Genomic DNA, 20445 nt, shown 5'->3' on the forward strand with positions numbered 1-20445 from the left:
TGCTGAGCAAAATCAGAGACGTCATCCCAACAAGGGGCTGCAGTAATTCAGGTACAGTGGGTAAAGGCCGTGCTTGATGGCACAGGACCCCTGCAACCCTGCAAGAGCAGCCCAGCGCAAGCAATGCCCTTTTGAGTGTTGATGTGGAGAGTCCATTCTCTTCTTACAAAGCATTCTCTCTGACAAGTGGCAATCATTCACTGAGGAGAATAAGTCTATATACTACATGTCATGCCACTGTCTCCACGATAGGGAAAAGGAGTAAAACCATGGCAGAATACGAGGAGTGCGGTCGTTGGTTATAGCTTTTAACAGTCTTACAACTCCTTTTCCACCTGGTTATAGTTTTTCCACCCAATAATGACTCACTTGGCCCAGTTTTTAACGTTTTTCCTGCAATATATCTGAATGAATCACTAAAATTAAGCACAGAAGCATCCAAAAGATGTAGAATGTCAGAAGATGAAATGTGATTGTGAATTTTAGTTAAAATCTGAGTATTAACATTAAGTTACTAGTATCTAATAGTGTTGGGGTGAGTCCGACAAAATTTGGACTCGTGTGAGTCTTTTATCTGTATATATGTATTACAATTGGAACTAGCAGTTTGCACAATTAGCACAGTTCACAGAATGACCTAAATCTTACGCAAATACCAGTCAAGATTGATGATTCTTTTTGCTTGCTTCCTCGTCAAAACTTGGTGCAGTTATTGTGGAAAATTGGAAATATTTTGACTTGCAATCGTATATGGGACAATTTTTTTCAGCCAGGTAACCACAGGGAATAACTGTGTGGCCGATGCATTCATGTCTAATTAGGTAATATGTCATAACTACTGAGGTCGAAGTGATCGGGCCTAATATGATTTGCACAAAATCATACGTTTGACGTCACGATTGATGGACATACATAGAGAGTACAAATTCCAGCAAAAATATGCTTCAGCATCTTAATTAGAAGCAAGCAAAACATTGTTTTCGGCTAAAGAAGGGAGAAATAATTCCAATTTGAAATTGAAAGAAATCATTCCGCTCTCTATATACCAATTTATTGAAGCTGTTGGTGTTATTTCTTGCATTATAAGTTTAAATTTGATTGAACGCGGTAGCCAGTCTTGAGCTTAACCGTCTCTGTTCTGTGTCAAAAGATATGAACATTCAAAACTTCGCCCAACGACGACTAAGAAAATACGACTAAGCACCACGTTGTTAGGACCTTTACAACGTGGTGTTGTCTCGTCTATTTCTTGCACGCCTTGCGTTGAGGTTTAAAAGCTCATAACTTTTGACGCCAACCTTCGATTGAGCTCAAATATGAACAATTCGTTCTCAGTCAAAAAGAGCCAAATTCAAGTGAAGGAAAAGTCATTTGATTAAATGGGACAAAAGTTTTAAATTTCTCCCGCTTGCCCGGTGACCTCCTCCTGGCCTTAGAATATTGATACTACGGTAACACTGGATATAAGCTTTCAATTGGATGGGGTAATGCTTGTTGAAAGTTTGACACAATGTCGCAAAAGTCATGATGGAAAACAGCATTAGACATTGTCAAGCGCCGGTAAAGCTTCCTTGTTAGAAGCCTATGCCTTAAGTCATGGAAATGCGGAGACTTTGGAAATTTGATGCATCATACTGAAGCCAAAGAAGGATTTTCTCTGCTTGACAATCACACTAAAGAATCAGGTCTTCAGTCCAACGGAATTTGATAGAGAAGTAAAGTAACAAATGCAACAAGATTTAAAAACAAGCGCACCCCCAGAGTAGTTAAGAGCCAGCACAATTTTCAACCATTTCATTGTTCCTTAATATTCAAGATGGAAATAGCAAAAAATAGCAATTTCTGGCGAGCCTTACGTTTCTTCAGATAAACGAAAAATTAAAGGCCTTTCTTGAAGCTGAAAAAGAAACGAGTAACGAGTATTCTTTTAGTTTTGGGATCGTTACAATTATACAATTTTAAAATGTAATAGAATTGCAGTTCCTTTTCGAAAAAAAGGAACTAATTATTCCAGTTTCGTTACTTGTAATTTCATTACTAATGCCCTGCAACCTTGATGGCAATTAGTAATTGCAAATGGATCAAATGTGCTTGCAAAATGGAATGAATTGCCACTACATGGGCCAAAATGAGAAAAATCAGCATTGCATATTATCATGATTTTAATCAAATTCACATCATTTGGATGGATAGTAAAAGCTTTTCAGTCTAAGGGCTGCAATTATTTTTTTGCATAAAATTATATTTTCCGTTTACTATGTCTGTTGTAGCTCTCCTAGCCTTTAGCCTACATAACCTATTACTTTCAATGACAAATGGCATGATATGAACCTGTATGATACATCTATCAAAAACGCTTAGCAACATTATCATTACAGCACACCCGCCTCCACTTTTTTTTGGTCCCGGTGGCCATATGGAATTTCTAAATCGACTCCATTTCAGCGGAAACTAGATCAAAATCTCAGCCCTGACGAACGAAGTTATGAATATAACACTCCCCAGCGTCCGAATTACGCATTATTATGGATATCGCTCAGTATTCCAAGCATGACAGCCTTTTCTCTCGAACCTCAGAGTTCATTCTCGTCCGTCCGTCCGTCCGTCAGTCAGTCAGTCAGTCAGTCAGTCCTCCCAAGAGCTCGTCAAGCAGAAGCCCTATGACTGACTCCACAAGTAGCCAGACAGAGAGAACTCCGATATCAGGGCAGTGGACTCGAGAAGTCGACAAGTGCTACACGCCAAATTGAGTGAGTCGGGTCATAGTTCTACGGATCTAGCTAGGTCTGTTCTTTGTGACCGTACCAGTCGTCGCTCTTGTCTACTGCCACTCACAAGCAAGCTCGGGGATCGATGGAGACGAGAACCAGCGGGAACATGGAGTTCACCATGCGATCATCGTCATCATCATCAGGCACAATGTCACTCTCTCTCTCTCGTTCCCTCTGACTGGCGTTGTTCTCGTTGCTCTTGGATCAAGGGAGAGAAAGACTGGTATGCGATTTACTTGCCCATTCGTATGGGGATTGTGCTGTAGATTGTGCCAGAGCAACAACGAAGACGACGAGGATCACTCCGACCAGGTTGTCGCCGGGACAACGCACAGCCTCGATCCCCTCCAGAAGCTTGCCCACAGACAGCTCCTCGAAGCCCTGCTCGAGCAGCCAGAAGATAATGCCCACCAGATGCAGAAACATTTACTCGATCGAATGGAGTGCGTTTGCTTGCGTGCGGTGGCGGTGCTAGCTTGAACCGAGGAGCAGTGAGTGTTCAAGAGTTTGGCAGCGGCCTTAAGCGGCACGGCCAGGACGCCGCGCCAATGACGGCTTAGGAGCACAAAAATCGACCCCTGAGATGTATCGAACAAGAGAGAGAAGTACTCGTCTTGTTCAGTAGACGCAGTAGGCAGGGGAAGAAAACATGCAGAGAGGTAAGAGAACCAACAATCTTTGAGACCACTATTTGGTTTGTGTGTGATGTGCCTTGTGAATGACCATGTGTTTGAAGCCAAAGTGAGATCTTGTGAGCACTGGAGAAAAAGGTTCTTCTGTGGTGATGGAGTATTTATCTAAGGATGTGCATCTGGACTTGTAGAGTTTGAAGGAGATTGCATCTCTTTCTCTGTCGGGATTTCCCTCGCATTTTTGCCTCTCTGGAGCCAGCAGAGAATTGTACTTGCTGTAGAGTGGTGGCGATGGTGGTGTTGGTGTTGGTGGTGGTGGTGGTGGTGGTAGGAGTAGAAGTTGCCCTCCTCTGGTTGCCAGACCCTCAGTCAGGCTGAGCCAAACGAGAGCTTCTCTGTGATCTTGGCTACAATGATGATGGTAACACCGAAGACATACTCGTACAAGAAGCGTAGCAGTGGTACTGGTGCTGGTGGTGGCACTGTCACTGGTGGTCGTAGATCTCTACTCCTGGAGGAGAGGTAGAGAAGGTGCTGGTAGTTGTAGTAGTAGTAGTCGTTGCAGTCGTTGTAGTAGTATCAATTGGTGGGACACGGTTGCATGCACACACGGTGGCACTACCGGATCAGAGAAGGAGACGTCCTTGAAAGAGACTCTTTGCCGCTCTGGTAATATTGCTAATGGAAGCAGGCTGGCTGGCATTCAATGGATTTGGGCTAGTTTTGAGTGTCGAAGCTGACGAAGCAACAGCGTCGTCTACCCATTTATTGACCACTAGTGACACCCCCACCTAGCTATCACCTCAAAATGAACAATTCAGCTTCGCTCGAGGCTTTCAAACACTCGAACACACCATCACAAAGAGATGCGCAACTTCATGATGTTTGTGCTTTAGCGGCAGAGCATGCAAGTCTGGAGCGATGGATGTCCAAATGCGCCGTAACGTTGGGACATATTTCCTGTTTGAATGACGCACTTTTGGGAATGAAACAAAAACGAGTTTCACCCAGCTTAAGAACATACGTACCTCAGTTTATGTCATGAACATCGGATCAGGAGGGCACGGACAGCATAGTGGATAATACTGGCCAACTAAGATAGTCCTTGTCTCGCTTGCATGCGTTCGTCCATCCATGTGAAGGAAGCCAGCCAGCTCCTGGCACGTTGGATTTGGGAGAGAGAAATGCAATTGCATTGTGAAGGATCCGCTTCAGATGTCAGCTTGTCATAACACAGGCAACTTTGTTCTAAATAGATCAAATTGATTGACTGACTGACTGACTGACTGGCTGGCTTGCTGGCCGACATGCCGTCATGCCGTCATGACTGGGTGTGGATCACGATAGGGAAGGAATTTTGCATAGTCGCTTTTTACCTCTCGAGGCCTTACGTTAGGTTGTCGAGGCCTGGTCATGCTCCTTGCACCTCCGATATGAAATCAGCCGATGCTTTTTAGATAGATAGGTCTGACTTGCCCCAGTTGTTTATGAGATTTCTTTCGCCACAGACTTATTAGGTTCGAATCAAGCCAATGACAGTCGAGCCTCGAGATGAACTCTCGGAACTACGCAATAAGTGCTCTTGAATGCATGCATTCCGAGAGCTTCTAGGTCGTCGTAGTCGTCGAAGCGTCGCACGTAGTCATCATCATATCATGGGTTGCTCAATGTAATCAGTCGCCAAGTTGAATGGATGCACGGCCAAGACCGACCTGAAAGTGGCCAAGTTTCTTTGTCTGGCAACGGATTTTCATGACATTTCTTTCCTCCTCTCAAAAAATGACGGTGTTTGTTTGCCCTCTGCAACAAAGAGGAGGTTACCAATCATGATTACCCAACTAACGGAACAAGGAGAATGAGAGGCTGGCACTAATATGTGATCGATTGGCTGGCCGTGATTTCCCGGGTGATTATTGAAGTGTTCCATTATTGACCTTTTTCAGCTGCAAAGAAGTGAGGGAGACACCAACAGTGACGAGACATCCCTACTACTCCTCATCCTGCTTCCGACTTGGCCTCCGCAATCCCCCCCCCCGCACTTCCTTTCCATCCCCTCAATTCAATGACCGCCATCATGGATTTGGTGGAAGATAAGCCCGAGTCCCATCACTCGAAAACGAACCACAACACGCCCACAATTCAAATGACGACGACAACAAATACTGTGAACAGTGCCAAACTTCTTCCCCTCCACCCTTTCCTGAGCACCAATGCCATGGAGGCTGCCCTGGGCAGCTCGCATCCTCATCCAGCCTCTTCCCCGTACATCCCGACGATCCTTCACGATGGGAACGGCAACCACGGTAGCAGCCTCATGAACGGCAACAAAGAGGCCTATTGTATTAGGTGGAAAGGCTTTCAGAGTAACATGACCTTGTGCCTGGAGGCCATCGAGAGCGACCGTGACTTTGCCGACATGACCTTGGCTTGTGAACTGGGCTTCTCTCGACAAGCGCATAAGCTGATCCTGGCGTCGTGCAGTCCATACTTCCGTCGGATCCTCCGGGACACGATGGGACAGCATCCCGTGGTGATCTTGAACGACGTTCAAGGCGAGACCCTGGATGCCCTCCTTACCTACATGTATCGGGGCGAGGTGTCGGTGTCTGAAAATAAGCTCTCGGCTTTCTTCGCTGCAGCCACAAGTCTGGAAGTGAAAGGTCTGGAGGATGCCCACCAGGTGTTTGGCGGGATGGGTGTCCTCTCTGACCCACTTTCAGTGGCCAAGGTCACTGCTGTCGAGACTGTTCCAACCATCCCAAGTCACCACTTGAGCGACTTGTCACTATTGGCAGCTGCTGCCACTGGTCTGGCAACAAAACCGTCCACCGCCAACGTGGCCAGTACATCCTCCTCTTCTTCATCCTCAACGTCAGAAGTTGGATCCATCAGTAAACGCAGGAAGACCGTTCCCCGGCGATTGGAATTAAATTCCGGCTCCAATTTCAAGATCCCCAAAGTGGAGGTCCTGACGAACACCCTCATCCCGACGGTTCTGGGAAACATGGACACCTTTCCCACCCCACCCAATGACGAAAACAACCCCATGAACAACGACAACATGGCCATGAATCTGTCCATGAAGTCCCCGCCGCCCCCGCCCATCTCGGAGGCCTCTTCCAAGTTCGTAGCTCGGGCTGAGTTGCTGAACATCCCGCACCCAAATAACAGTTTCCGTTGCAAGGCCGAAGAAGACCAAGAGAGCTCATCCACCGGACCCAAGATCACCTTGCCCACCTCGCCGCTAGCCTTGGACATGTCTTCGCAAGGGTTCATCTCTGACGGGGTTCCGATCCCTCCCAGTTCCACCAGTCCAGCGGGGAAATCCTCGGTGTCGGAAACGGGTAGCCCCATCACGTCAGAAGAAGGAAGTTTACCTCCGCCACAAATGATGATGAACTTCAAGGAGGGCGAGGACTCTCGGCCGTTGCCAGTTTCAGCATCCACCACCCCGGAACAAATGGCCGCGCTACTTGGACCTTCCTGGAAAAGCAGACAGCCCCGATTGTGTCAATATTGTCAGAGGATGTTTTCGAACAAATTCAACCTAAAACAGGTAAGAGTTTTTCCGCTGTTCCTTGAGTCCTAGCTTTCTTGGGGGACAAAGTGGGCATAGATTTGGATGGATGAAGTTGGGAGTTGCTCAGTTTGTACCATTATGATGCGAGAGTTGTGAAACATTGTCCATGGACTTTGATCGTATTTTAGCGGGTGCGGGTGGTTTTAGGAGGCATGTTTCATTTATTAGGCTGCTAGCATAAGTTAACCCGGAAAATGATTAGCATGATAATTGTTTTTCAGCATATTCTAAATATGCACACTGTGGGTCGGGAGCTCCATTGCGAGATTTGTCAGAAGAAAGTCAAGAATAAGTGGTACTTGAGGCGACATCACGTCACCCATCATGGAGCTCCTCTCAAGAAATGATACTAGACGAAGAATCCTCAAGAGCAAACAAAACAACAGCAACATCATCATTATCAGCACCATCATCACCATCATCATCAAAACCACCCAATGCCCCGATCTAGAAATCCATGTCTGTCCAAGAACCGTGTATCTCCTCCTCCACCTCTCCCTTGCTCCCAACGGCATTATCAGTGACTGTTAACTTGGTAGTAGTGCAATAGATATTGAGTGGAGTATGTGCCAAATCGTGAAATTCAATGCAACTCCCAATGCTTCCTCCTTCGCCCATTCGTCTCAAGAAAAGTGGATGGAACGAAACTCCTCTTGGAGCAAGGAAGGATCCACCCCGAGTCAAAAATGAGGACGACACAACAAGTTTGAACCGCTCTTCCGGTCTTCGATGGAAAACAGAATAATGAAACAACAAGAACAAATCAATCCTACTAATTGTCAGCGTACTAAATGCAAGAAGCAGCAAAAAGAAGCAAATTCAATCATATGTGCCAAGAAAGAAAAAGAACCACCCCTACTCCGCCTCCACCTTCTTCAACACCATCCTCATCAGATCAGAAGCTCGCTCCATCAATCCGCTCTCCAGCCAGATAATTTCTTCTTTAGAACCAGTAGGCTTTCAACCGCCCCAGAAACACACAGAAACGATTACAGAAAGAAGGAAATCAATGAGCTAGATGACGAGGAAAAATCCCACGTTGATGTCCCAAAAGAAAAGGTGGCCACTGGCAACACACGAACGACATATCCGAAATTCAAACCCATCCACCAATAACCGTCAATGCAATCATAATCCTGATGATCCTTATCCCACTTGAAACCCGGCCCAGCAACCTCCCTTCCAACTTCGCTTCACGATCATGATGATAGTGTGGAAAGTGGATCATACATCATAATGCAACTCTTTTGTTATGGAAGAAAAGAAGAATCGTTTGTAGACGGATAGCCAATGTGATATTTTGCTCAATATCAAAATCAAGTGTTGTAGAGTGGAGATCCCTTCATCGGGCAAGTCTCCACGCCTAGTGTAGCCCAACCAGGAGCCTCCAGAATCTGAATGTGCTGTCGATTTTTGTACTTAAGTAATAGTGAAACAGAACAAGTTATGTGTACAGTAACGACAACCTCGATGGGATCATGTTTGTATACTAGCTTACCGTACGACCATTATCCATCATGATTCAACAACCATTCTCCCCTGGCCTGATGAGGGTCGATCGTCAGTCATCAACAATTTACCCAAATCTCACCCCGACCTTTTTCCGTTTCCTTTGCAATTATTTATTTATTTTCCAAATGAAACGTTCTTGTAACAAAGCATTCAATCTTGAATTGGTCAAACCGGATCCGAACAAATTTCACCAAGCATTCCGCCAATGTATTAGCAAGAATTTTACTTTCCTTTATTTTCACACACTCAAAAACCACCACCAATCAATCAACCAACCTATTTCCCCAGTAAAACAAACCAATGGCTTTAAGCCATTGGAACAAATTCCACGGCTCCATTATTGCTTCCAAGCACCCGGCAACTTTTGTCAATCAAACCTAAAATGTTGATGTGATGACACGTAACAATCCTCAAGAATTGCTCTGACATACATACATACATTGGAAAAGACTAGAATTATATATGCTATACATATGAATACAATACTAGATGCGTGTGCGTGTAGATTGTGCCATACATGTCTCTGTCCTTTCTCTACATGTCTATCTATCCATATTTCGTACCTGAATGTTCATTGGAATGATGATTAACGCCCGAGTTATAGACGTCAGTGTTTTTACGATTTATTAAGAATAACAATAACCAGCATCATCGTTATGTTGTTGTATCATCACCACGATAAAAAGAAGCATCCCCAGAACAAAAAAAAGAGAAGCGTTAGTACAAATCGAGGCGACAGATTGATGATGAAACAGATGTATTCAATGTGCCATATTTTTGACAAAGCTGAATTGAAACCCAATTTCTCATGAAATGCACCACTTCCTTCCCCAATTCTCCTTCCATCCCGCTTTCTCTGTGAGATGAATCCATTCTTGCCCTGCCCCAAAATGTCATTTTCCCTTCTTCCAAGTGTTCCCTAAGTACTGAAACAAAAAAAAATACAACCAACCAGATAGCCTAGCTCTTCAAACGGGAGCTAGAGGACAGAATAATGCAAAAAATACACACACACATATACACTGAATGTAATAAATGGATCTATACTGACTGTGAACCCTCCGTGTTAGGTGAGACTCATTTTATTCATAAAGAACCAANCTACTTCTGATACTACTTCGGTGAAGACATGTGTGTCTTGTAGACGAAATTGATTCAAGTTGTGCTGTGTTCCTCTAATCCAGTTCTTCTATGGCTGTCTATTAATTCTGTTAGTCGTCGTGATTAGTATATATATATCATACTATTTCAACCATAATGATGATTGCCGATGAACCTGTTGCACTGGAGTAGTACCGTGTAGAAGAGGTAGGAGGGAAGTCGTTCGAGAGGAGCTCTCCTCCTCTCTGAGAGGAATTAATTAGCACTGGATTCCCAGGAATGTGAGAATTGTATAATCAAAACAAAACACAACCAACCAGATAGCCTAGCTCTTCAAACGGGAGCTAGAGGACAGAATAATGCAAAAAATACACACACACATATACACTGAATGTAATAAATGGATCTATACTGACTGTGAACCCTCCGTGTTAGGTGAGACTCATTTTATTCATAAAGAACCAACTGAGACCATACAAGGCCATTGGAGGCATAGTCACTTCAGGCTGATTCATCATAGCCCTCGTCTCCGTCAAACTCATTTCCACCACTTCAATGAGCTCACCCTCTTCGACCACGCCCCCTCCTTTGCCTTTCCTCATGTCTGAAGTGGCTTCGGCGTAGAACAAGGTAGCTGACTCTCCACCGACTCCAACGGAAGAGGGGAAGGTCTGGATTTGTCGGATATTGCCAATGGGCACTTCGTAACCGCATTCTTCGAGAATCTCCCCTTGAGCAATCTCAGCCAGACTCTGAAAGCATCATGGAAGACATACATACAAACATTGATCAGTCACAGGATGTCTGGCCTTTCCAATGACACAGGAAACTATTATCGACCAACTTGGTAGATGGGGGCCACAATTTGACTGGTTTTGTTCACAACCTTCCTAAGCCGGGGGCTTATGGGGAATATCAACAAGAAATGACATTTTGCAAGGGAAGTTGGGGCATGAGTTTGGAGGGTGCTGAACAATGCTCACCTTATTCTTGTCGACTATTCCAGCACACAACTCGAGCGTGATGCCTTTTTTTGGGTTGGCAGCGCAAAGGTTGATTTCGGATCCAGGCTCAATTTGACCTTGAGCTCGTCGGAGGGCCGAGAAATACACGGGAGGGCGAAATTGGCGCACAAACACCAATGTCTGGTTGGTGATATTAAAGAGGACAACGGCGACGCTGGCATGACATTGAATGATATCCCAGACTTTGGGAATGTCGTCTTGTTTGTAATGGAGCCGGAGAGGTTTGACAAACCTGGACTCGGTCAGAGGGGCCACTTTCAGCTCTGTAATGTTTTCCATGGCTCTGCAACAACGGCACAAACGCGACCAAATTTAGCTCACTATCCCAATAATTCATGCTTGTATGCTATTACCACTACTAAGTACTACTATTTCTGCTACACAATGACGACTGAAAGGATAGCATTAATAAGCTAAGGCCATGTTTCCAGCTTGAGGAGTTCGAAGGTGGCAGTCCATGCGGTCTTGGTAAAAGTCCATGTAGTCATCATGAGCACCGCGGGTTTTAGCCTCCAAAAACCAGGATTCCGAGTCATCTCCGTGAGTCCATCCTCGATGTTTAGGGCGAGGTTTGATACGAGACGGGCCTTCTTGAGCCAAATGGTCCCAAGGTGGGAAATATGGGCGTGGTTTGCCAATGGTTTCGAGATTTTTCCGTTTGAATCGGTCATGGCGGTCCTCTTCGATGGTCAGCTCTTTGGACATTTTGTCCTTCAACAGTTTCATTTTCTCCCGTTGAGCCAAGAACTCCAAGGGGCTGTTGGCCTCAAAAGGCCCCGGGCCTTCATTCAAATGAGACCGCACTTCTAGATCTTGAGCTTGTCCGTGCTCAAACTTCAAGATCCTTTGATGCAAATCCAAGTTATCCTTGTGATGGAACAACCATCCATCATGTGGCGAGGAGAACCGATTAAAGTCCGTTTTAGGCCCGTACATAGGCGACAACTCCTGCGAATGCTTCACAAAGTGGTCCCAGAAGCGATAGGTCTTGCCTGTTTTCTGGCATCTAACAGGCACACCCTCTTAACCTTAAGGATCTACTAATGATTACCTGGATCTTTGTAAACTAATCTCCCTCTCGTTCCCCTGTTCTTCCATGATCTTGGCTAACATGAATCGATTGGGCACCTCAGCCCCCGCATATTTCTCGAGGAATCGCACAAAATCCGGCTCTTCCACTTTATTCAAAGGAACATTCCACGTTCTGAGCAATCGACAGAGATCCTCGGCAAAGGGGATTTCGCTCACTTCCGGTTCATTTTCTTCTCCTCGGAAGAGCAAAGGGGCTTCCAATCGGTCCTCGACCACGGCCACCACGGCCTCATCGTCCTCTTCGTATTCTAATTTGACGCCGCGAATGTCGGGGATGCCGTGAATCACGAGTTGAGCTTGGTGCTTCTTACTTTCCACGTGAGATATCACGCAAGATCGCCGATTCGCCGGACAACTCGTGTCGCAGAATATACAGTGGACCTTCTTCTCGGAAGGATCGTACAGCCAGACCCGAGGACCCCCGAAGTCGTTGATCAGTTGATCCGGATTCGTTACTTTGGGCATGTTGAAGAGAAACTATTTCGTACGGTGGAACTTTGATTGTCCTTAAGGAAAAGTGGTGAATTGTAGCAGGAAGATGTAGTGGTGATTTTCAGGTTTGCCATGTTATTGTCGCTTTGGAAGCCATTGGCGGAACATGTTGCCAAATAGGACAACGCTGTCAATTTACGATATTGTTAGAGAGGGTAATGTAATAATGTAAAGTAGCAAGGAGAGGTAGTTCAGAATAGGGATATTAGGCTTGTTTCACATGGAGGAAAGCGAGATTTTGGTAGAAGTATTGCCCTTCATAGCGGCCCTGACAGATATCACAGCGATCTGATGAGCTCAGAAAATCGTAGAGCTGAACTTTCAAGGATTGGAAACTCTTTGTAGTGGCGGATCATTTCGTTTGCTGAACCATAGATTACTTACTGATCATGAAGTACTCTATGGCTGAACATTCAAATTTTTAACTTAAATAATTAGTTATTCAACATATCGGCTTGGGAGGGTCAATAAGCTTGTTCAATAGTAAAGCCGGTTTTGAGATATTTTCGAAACGATCCTAAACTTGGCCAAGAGTTGGGTCTAGTGTCATGAACTTAATATTTCCTAACTGAGCACAAAAAGAGATGAAAAATTGCTAGATAGAAAAACGAGGTATAGTACATCAATCGAAGTAGTTGCAATGCAGAATTATTGATGATTCAACTGATTGACAACACCATACTGTTATACCGTTTACTTCCTCTAAAAAGGTCACTAAATCTTCTAAAATAGGCCCATGGAATAAGAGAGTGTGCCTGAAAATCTTAGCCGGAGTGCTTTTAAGCCGATCACCCAGGTAGTTGGGCGTGTCAAGAGCGGCCCGAATCGTTGAATGAAGATCAGCCGGCGGCGGAATATCTTGTGTGGTGATAAATGGGTATTGGCGGAAGTGTTGGCGACTCATGTGATGGCGCTGGTGATGGGACATACTACAAATATACAAATAATTTGCCATATAATTACCTGATATTGCTCTCCAACTTATCTGCAGATCAAAGAAAGGACACTGGCATCCCCCATATGTGCATACACGGACGCAGTAATAATTTGTTGTCTTTATCAGTGGCTTCAAATTGACCGGACAGTGACGCCAATTGAGGATTAAAGTTTGATTCTATGATTTAATTGGCAATGCACCTACTTGGCTCTGAGCAAAAGTATGATGAACTACGACGATGCTGGCAAACTAAAATTCCATGTAGATTTGGCTACGGAAACGATCTGGTTAAAAATGCTGATGTGGACAAATTTCATTTTCCTTTCTTTCAGAGTTCCCCCCGAGGATCCGAGGATATACCGATAAACGTTATTCTCCACCGATTAGTTGGCGGTGCTCATTTTTAAATTTGTGACAAACTGTTAGAAAGGTTTGGAGAGAGACCTTAAAGGCTATTAATAACGTGTTAGGTTAGGTTGGGTTAGGTTAGGTAAGGTTAGGTTAGGTAAGGTTAGGTTAAGTTTCAAAAAGTAGCACCGCCAACTAATCGGTGGAGAATAACATTTACCGGATATACCTTGCTTTGTTCCGTTGCAGGTCGTTTTTAAACTGACACAAATGATAAATGCAAAAAGTATTGAATTGTTTAGAGCTCCTAACTAGTGTAAAGTTTTTCTTGAAGACGGAGTTGACAAGTAAAGTTTGAATAGAATGTTAAAGAAGAGATATATAACACAAACGGTAATGTTTATGCATTGTCGAAGTATATCAAGTGGTCAGATTTATGTGATTCTACTATTAACAGGGCATTAGTAACGAAATTACAAGAAACGAAATTACAGTAATTCGCTCCTTTTTTTCGCAAAAGGAGCCGTAATTTCATTACATTTTAAAATTGTGCAATTGTAACGACCCCCCAAAACTAAACAAATTACTCGTTCCTTTTTCATCTAACAGCATAATGGCCTTCAATTTTTCGTTTATCTCGTGACAGCTGAGGAAACTTAAGGCTCAACAAATATTGCAATTTTTCAACTATTTCCATCTAGCACATTATGAACAATGAAAGGAATGAAAATTGTGCTTGCTCTTAACTACTCTGAGGGTGCTCTTGGTTTGAAATCTTGTTGCATTTGATACTTTATTGTTTACATCTTCTCAATCAAATAATAAATACTGTTGGACCGAAGACCTGATTCAGTGCAATTGTCAAGTAGGGAAAATCCTTCTTTGGCATGATTATGATGCATCCAATTTCCACGACTTAAGGCATAGCATTCTAACAGGGAAGCTTTATTGGCTTGACAATGTCTAATACTGTTTTTGCATCATGAATTTTGCGACATTGTTTCAGACCCTCAGCAATCATTACCCCACCCAGGGTCCAACAAATCTTGACTCCCCAAAGCATTATGATCCGATACATTTTGAACTATTATGCTCATTATTGAAAAATGTTGATACGAAGTCTTGAAATGTTAGGTTTTAGGAGTTGATTGAAGCAAAAACACAATTTCTTTAGATAAGTATGGTCTTGATGGGGGAAAACCATAAAATATTGGTCATCTATCTACATCAAAGGAAAAGTAACGAGGAAACATTTCCGAGGAATGCCATTAGCAATAACTTAAGACTGCAAGCGCTTACCATAACATTTGTCTCAATTAAAAAGCTTTCCAAACGTCAAACAATGCAAGATCAAAATTTTAAGATCTTTTTAACAAAATATAGAAACTCAATGTGAATGCAACTGAATGGCCAGCATTTTGCAGCTGAAAATCGTTGTGATGAGGGCTAAAAAAGAGCGCTTTACCATTGTCGCAACTTTATTTTTGCCTTTTCAGCCCTTTTTTTTCGTTATTTCACAACTTTTTTCCGCACTTACTGAAGATTTACAATTTTTTTCCAAATTCCCAAGTACCTGGAGTCAGAGAATGACAGAATGAATACATTGCAAAACCTACATGCCAGACTAGGAATCATGCCAAAAATGACAATTTGTATTCGTTTATTGCAACTTTCTTCCTCTTGTGGAGTCCACATATTATTGAGTCATTAATCATTGTTTAGGGCACGATTTTATCTCCATGTCCAGTTTTTGGATTTGGATTGTAAATTTGCGGTACTAGGTAGGTTTCGCGATTTGAAATCTCTCTTGCGTTCATTGATTGATAAGCAAACCATTTGGCAGGATTGCCAATCTGGCCTCATGTTGGTAATCAATCGAAGAGGTTTGCCGACTAAGTGGTCTCAAAACTCAGGTTCAAATAAGGAATACTGATGTTTTTCTCATTTTACCGTAAGCCAATACAGCTCGGTCAGATAATTCTTACTTCAAAAGAAATACTAATTGGTTCGAAACGCAAATGCCACGGTTCACACTCAATTATTGGGAACTTCTTAAAATCAAAAATGCAATATACACTAGAAATGTGCTTTATTAGAGTCGTTGACAAACAATCTAAAACACGGAGACGGTTAAAAACTCGTCTCGCCTCAACTGTCATCTTCTGGCCTTCGAGCTCATATCAAATCTAGCAACTCTAACTATCTTGCTTGCTCTACAGCGTGACCAAACCCGGGGTTTCGTTATTCCAATTCCAAGATAGTGGGTACCTTATTGATAAGATGTAGTAGATGCAGTCATTTTTTAAAGAGTTGCAGCCATACCGCCAGGTTTCATGATTTAACCAAAGCAACGTTAGTAATCAAGCACTTTGACGTTAAATACTCATGCAATTTAGTTATGGCTTCAAACCATGAACTGTAATTCCATTTCAAAATGGTGTCATTGCAACTATGGATATTCTGCTACAAAGTATTCTGCATAAGAAAGGTCAGCGTCAAAATCTATGCTTGCTCTTTGGAACATCAAAAGTGCTCTTGGCTTTAAATCTTGCACTTTACCTGCTTTATAGCTAACTTATCTCCATGGTTAAAGAGTGTACGATTGGACCAAGAGGCCCGAATTAGAGCAAAGTTGTCAAGTAGTATCTGGACGGGCAATCATCCTTTGGCTTGAGTTTATTTTGCACAAATATCTCACCCTTCCACAGGTTATTAGGAAAAAGCGTTAAAAGTTGGATTATTTCTAGTGTAGTTTTTTTTCCATTACAGCGTTCAGTGATATTGTTGCAAAATTTCAGCAACTATCTACAATCATTTGTAGGCCTAGTGAATCTTCTTAAATTATACCTGAAGGCATAATTCCTTTCAATTACTTAAATAATTTTTGCCACAATTTGCCCTATATGTTGCATTTAACTTATCTATTGATTCCATTGAGTACATCGTGATAAACATACCCATCTCATTGTTCATATAATATATGTTATATGTTAATATATGATATGACATGTTAACTAGAACCATGATGAGGCACTCACTAGTCCTGAAATATTAGTGACCTAGGTTTTCGGAAACGTGAGGTTCAAACGTTATAACTTTTTTACGAGGTTTGGTTGTGTTATGAATAGCCAAAGTAACGCCAACGCTCTGCTTTTCGCCTCACAATAACCCCCATCAGGTGACCATGGAGTCACCCTGTTTTCAACTGCACCTTAGTTTGTGTTTGCTTTCTGAAAACGACGGTTCACGCTTTTAGTGGATCCCATCGTCAAAGGCCAAACCTTTTCCCTACGATTTAATAGCCGTCCGTGTCGGCTTAAGTAAGTATCTGGGTTCATTCTAGTATGAATTGCCATGCATTTGGGGGGTTGGGGCTCGTTGGGCCAGGTCTATCCTTATTCAAAATCACGAGGGACCCAAGCGGCTTTTCCGTCCAACGTTGGGCCACTCAAATAGTTGGTGAAACAGTGACGCTTAAGCGCTTGGTTCGGGATTTCTTCTTTGGATTCTCTTTGATTTTGGATGACCATGAAGTACTAGCTGTGACAAATTCAAAGAAGGTGCCAAATATATGGCGGGTAGGGTCGAGTCAAGGGAAGTTTTGGGATGGTGGGTGGGGTCCAAGAGGTTGAGCCTCGCCCGACTAACGAAACCAGCCATCACATTGGCTGTGCAAATGGTTCCAATTGGGTAGTGTCATGTCTGTCTTAGACTGGCTCTGTGGATGTGAAGGGTGCTTTAAAGTCTCCTTTCGAGAAAGGTGAGTGAAGAGAATCGAGTCGTGGACCTTTCTCGTCTAGGAAACTGCGCCAAGTCCGCTCTCTCACTCTCTCAGGACCGGTACCGGGGTTTGAACCCACGTCGCTTGGGGAGAAGATGATTGCCGTGTTCGGGCTGCCTCTTGGACCGCTTCTGTTCAAATATGAAAATGTTGGTTACCGAGCAGAATGGGTCTCGTCTTGGCGGGAAATGTACCGAACCAAAATGGGCCCCAACCCATTTTGGATTGATTATCCAACTTCAGTGATGATTAAGAGATTTCTACAAGCAGATATTTAGAAGGCTAAACAGGGCTATTCAGCTACTGAGGGACCATTCGATGGGTCATTTTTGATATCATCAACCCCTTTCTTTTGCCTGTCATTTGACTATGTTTCCATCGTTCCATTATTCTAGCTCTCCTCTCCGTTCAATATGGTGGTCGGTCGCAATAACAAGATGTCCGCGTACATCAACTACCGCATGCGAGTGATTCTTCAAGATTCGCGTACCTTCATCGGCACCTTCAAAGCCTTTGACAAGCACATGAACCTCATCTTGGGCGATTGCGAGGAGTTCCGCAAGCTCAAATCCAAATCTGCCAAGTCTGCCGAGCGAGAAGAGAAGCGTGTCCTCGGATTGGTCCTTCTCCGCGGCGAAAACATCGTGTCCATGACCGTGGAAGGACCTCCACCCGCCGACGAAGGGATGCCCCGTGTGCCCATTCCGGGGGCGGGTGGACCTGGCATGGGTCGGGCTGCCGGTCGTGGCGTGCCCATGGGTGCGGGTGGTGCCGCTCCAGGTTTGTCAGGTCCTGTTCGAGGAGTGGGTGGACCTGCCCCCTCCATGATGGCGCCGGGCGGTATGGCGGTGAGTGCCCCGCCTCAGATGCGAGGCCCACCCCCAGCGGGTCGTGGCGGTCCTCCTGGCGGTTTCGGCCGTGGTGGTGGTCCTCCGTCCGGCTTTGGCCGTGGATTTTCGTATTAATCCTCACCGATGATCTCCTACCTGTGTAGATTTATGCAGTCTATTGTAAATAAAACGCTGGTTTACGGTAGAAAAACTGTTCGGAAAGCATTTATTGTATGATTGAATTGAGTCTAGTGCAAGGTTTCACGTTGCTCTTCAGACCCTTATTCAAGATGCATTTCGTGGAGGATTTTCGATTCGCTCCTCCTCGTCGATCTCGGCCATGTGGTCCTCCATGAATTTCAATGCCTCGTCTAACACAACTTTTCCAGCAACCTGAACGAGTTGATTGAGACGATAAGATATTAAGATATCTTTTAAATTGATTATGATAGCGCTTACTTGTGTTATAACTAGATCTTGTAGCTTTCGAATGGCGTAGTTCTCCATGAGAGTGCCCTTCAGCATCATCTTGTTTAGGTGATAGATGATTTCACCACAATTATTGGTCAGGAGGGGCTTTCCTTCTTCAGGCTTGAGCGGGGTGGAGTATCGTTTCTTCAAGATTTGCAACATGTTCTCGTCGGGCTACAAGTTAAACGCACCACGTCATCAAAGAGAATCTAAATTTTGAAGCCCGTTTATGCAGGGTTGGTTCAGATCCATCGGTTGAATTTTACCATGTAAAGGCGTTTGTTAGAATAAGGTGGTTTTTACCATTTCAAAAATCGAATAAAAAAAACACATTGAATTCTGTTTTGGGGCAGCAAGTCCCATCAATGAACATGAGAGGTACCAGAAAAAGAAAACCATTTCCAAATTCAATGGAATTTTGAAATTGGTTTTGGTTAGAGAAAGATGTCAGGCCTGTTTGAAAAGTGAGAAGAACTTAATAAATATAGCTTTGCAAAAAAACTTAGATGACAAGCTCAGTTTATTAGTTGCGCCTAACACTAAAAGAATTGACCCTTTATCTATCTTAAAGCCAAAAAGCTATTTTCTTGTTCAATACATAACTGCAGAAAAAGGTGCAGAAGATTTAGTGCCTCAACGACAAAGAAAAAAGGGACAGCTTTGGTTCTCTTGCAAAAAAGGCCCCAGATGGGATTTTCTCTCAACCCGCACTACTTTTATTTGATGCTTAGAATTTAATTGAAAAATTAGTTGGGGAATAGAAACCCAAGAAAGTTTATCACTTGGGTTGTTCAAGACGAAAAAATGCATATTTCCTTCACCTATTCTGAGAAATTCGAATATATCATTTTTTTACATTTGAATGGTTTACATTCTTACGTTTTTCACTCAAAAGAAGTATTTTATTTGCTAATTCCAAAGCTGTTTTTTTAATGCAAAAGGATCACCTCAATTTGAATCACTATTATTACTGCACTTCAAGCACTCTTACGGGTTCATTTCTGTATGTCTCATGTAAGTGGTCCACATCCTCCTTCTCCATTTTCCGAGCTGTATCCCATAAGGTCTCCCACACAATCTTCTCTGTGAGGTGATACACCTCATCTGTAATGACCTGACTTTCAAGCCATCCATTGATCTTGGCTTCTTCTTGATTGGACGATTCGGTTTCCTTCAAAGATTAAGGGTCATTTCTTGGATCCTCCCAAAACTCCCATCCCTGCTCTCACTTACTGTCATAATCGACGCACACATCCCGGAAATCTCCAGGAAAAGAGCGTCCTTAACGAACTCGTCAATGAGTTTCGTCTGAAATCGAGTGTTGTTCTTGAAAAAATCATACACGCCTTTCTCGGACGATTTGGATACGGACAACCAAGGGGGTCTGTCATCCGCAAGCTTGAGCCTGAAAGAACACCAATGTCGTCAACCTTTCCAAACCCACCCCAAAACCCCTAAATGCAAGATGAGATGCCCTTACACCACATTCTGAGTGACATAATACGCCAGAGGATGTTCTGTGTCATTGTCCAATTGAGGCAGAAGTGTGTTCAGTGGCTGATTTGGAATCTCTGGCACTCGGCTATGATGGGATCCTCTCAATGAGGCAGAATGGCTTCCATTTCCATTGGTTTCGACATCCAAACTCGGCAGATGAGGTGGAGTCCTCTCACGGGATTTGGATCTATTCCTGACCATCTTGATGATTCTGTACTTTGGTGGGAACTTGCAGAAACACACGAACCGTAGGTTCGGCCTTGGATTGCCAGAAAGTTGGTCTGACGTATGATTCGTGTATCTTGCTCAATGGGTTTGTCAAACTTGTTTAGGCGAAACTCAATCCGGTAACTAGGGCGACATTCAAGAAAGCTTC

The 20445-nt window shown here is 43.7% G+C and overlaps 4 protein-coding genes across 4 annotated transcripts; 2 read left to right on the forward strand and 2 right to left on the reverse strand.

The window, feature by feature from the left end:
* Positions 1-2799: 2799 nt before the first annotated feature.
* LOC131888119 (protein abrupt-like) lies at positions 2800-9098 on the forward strand. Its single transcript, XM_059236905.1, has 3 exons — positions 2800-3430; positions 5347-6959; positions 7205-9098. The coding sequence occupies exons 2-3, from the start codon at positions 5466-5468 to the stop codon at positions 7328-7330; spliced, it is 1620 nt and encodes a 539-aa protein (XP_059092888.1). The 5' UTR covers positions 2800-3430; positions 5347-5465; the 3' UTR covers positions 7331-9098.
* A 910-nt stretch (positions 9099-10008) lies between these two features.
* On the reverse strand, positions 10009-12318 carry LOC131888120 (uridine diphosphate glucose pyrophosphatase NUDT14-like). The gene is made up of 3 exons (XM_059236906.1): positions 11673-12318; positions 10580-10904; positions 10009-10348 (listed from the first exon to the last, which is right to left on the reverse strand). Exons 1-3 carry the CDS (start codon positions 12176-12178, stop codon positions 10028-10030), a joined length of 1152 nt encoding a protein of 383 aa, XP_059092889.1. The 5' UTR covers positions 12179-12318; the 3' UTR covers positions 10009-10027.
* A 4353-nt stretch (positions 12319-16671) lies between these two features.
* Positions 16672-18315, forward strand: LOC131888123 (small nuclear ribonucleoprotein-associated protein B-like). The gene is made up of 2 exons (XM_059236909.1): positions 16672-16810; positions 17667-18315. Exon 2 carries the CDS (start codon positions 17685-17687, stop codon positions 18234-18236), a length of 552 nt encoding a protein of 183 aa, XP_059092892.1. The 5' UTR covers positions 16672-16810; positions 17667-17684; the 3' UTR covers positions 18237-18315.
* Positions 18298-20270, reverse strand: LOC131888121 (uncharacterized; the record flags this gene model as incomplete). The annotated part of the gene is given in 5 exon segments (XM_059236907.1): positions 18298-18494; positions 18561-18746; positions 19564-19743; positions 19806-19977; positions 20053-20270. Coding segments are annotated over 5 exon segments (864 nt in total). The 3' UTR covers positions 18298-18386.
* Between the last annotated feature and the right edge of the window lie 175 nt (positions 20271-20445).

The sequence above is a fragment of the Tigriopus californicus genome, chromosome 10 (assembly GCF_007210705.1).
Source record: "Tigriopus californicus strain San Diego chromosome 10, Tcal_SD_v2.1, whole genome shotgun sequence".
NCBI classification, from domain to species: domain Eukaryota; kingdom Metazoa; phylum Arthropoda; class Copepoda; order Harpacticoida; family Harpacticidae; genus Tigriopus; species Tigriopus californicus.

Coding starts and splice junctions, on each gene's coding strand:
- LOC131888123 (XM_059236909.1), top strand. CDS start 17,685: ATGGTGGTCGGTCGCAATAACAAGATGTCCGCGTACATCAACTACCGC.
- LOC131888119 (XM_059236905.1), top strand. CDS start 5,466: ATGACCGCCATCATGGATTTGGTGGAAGATAAGCCCGAGTCCCATCAC. Junction 6,960..7,204: donor ACAAATTCAACCTAAAACAG/GTAAGAGTTTTT, acceptor ATTGTTTTTCAG/CATATTCTAAATATGCACAC.
- LOC131888120 (XM_059236906.1), bottom strand. CDS start 12,178: ATGCCCAAAGTAACGAATCCGGATCAACTGATCAACGACTTCGGGGGT. Junction 10,905..11,672: donor ATTAGTTTACAAAGATCCAG/GTAATCATTAGT, acceptor CCGTTGTTGCAG/AGCCATGGAAAACATTACAG. Junction 10,349..10,579: donor GAATAGTCGACAAGAATAAG/GTGAGCATTGTT, acceptor TGATGCTTTCAG/AGTCTGGCTGAGATTGCTCA.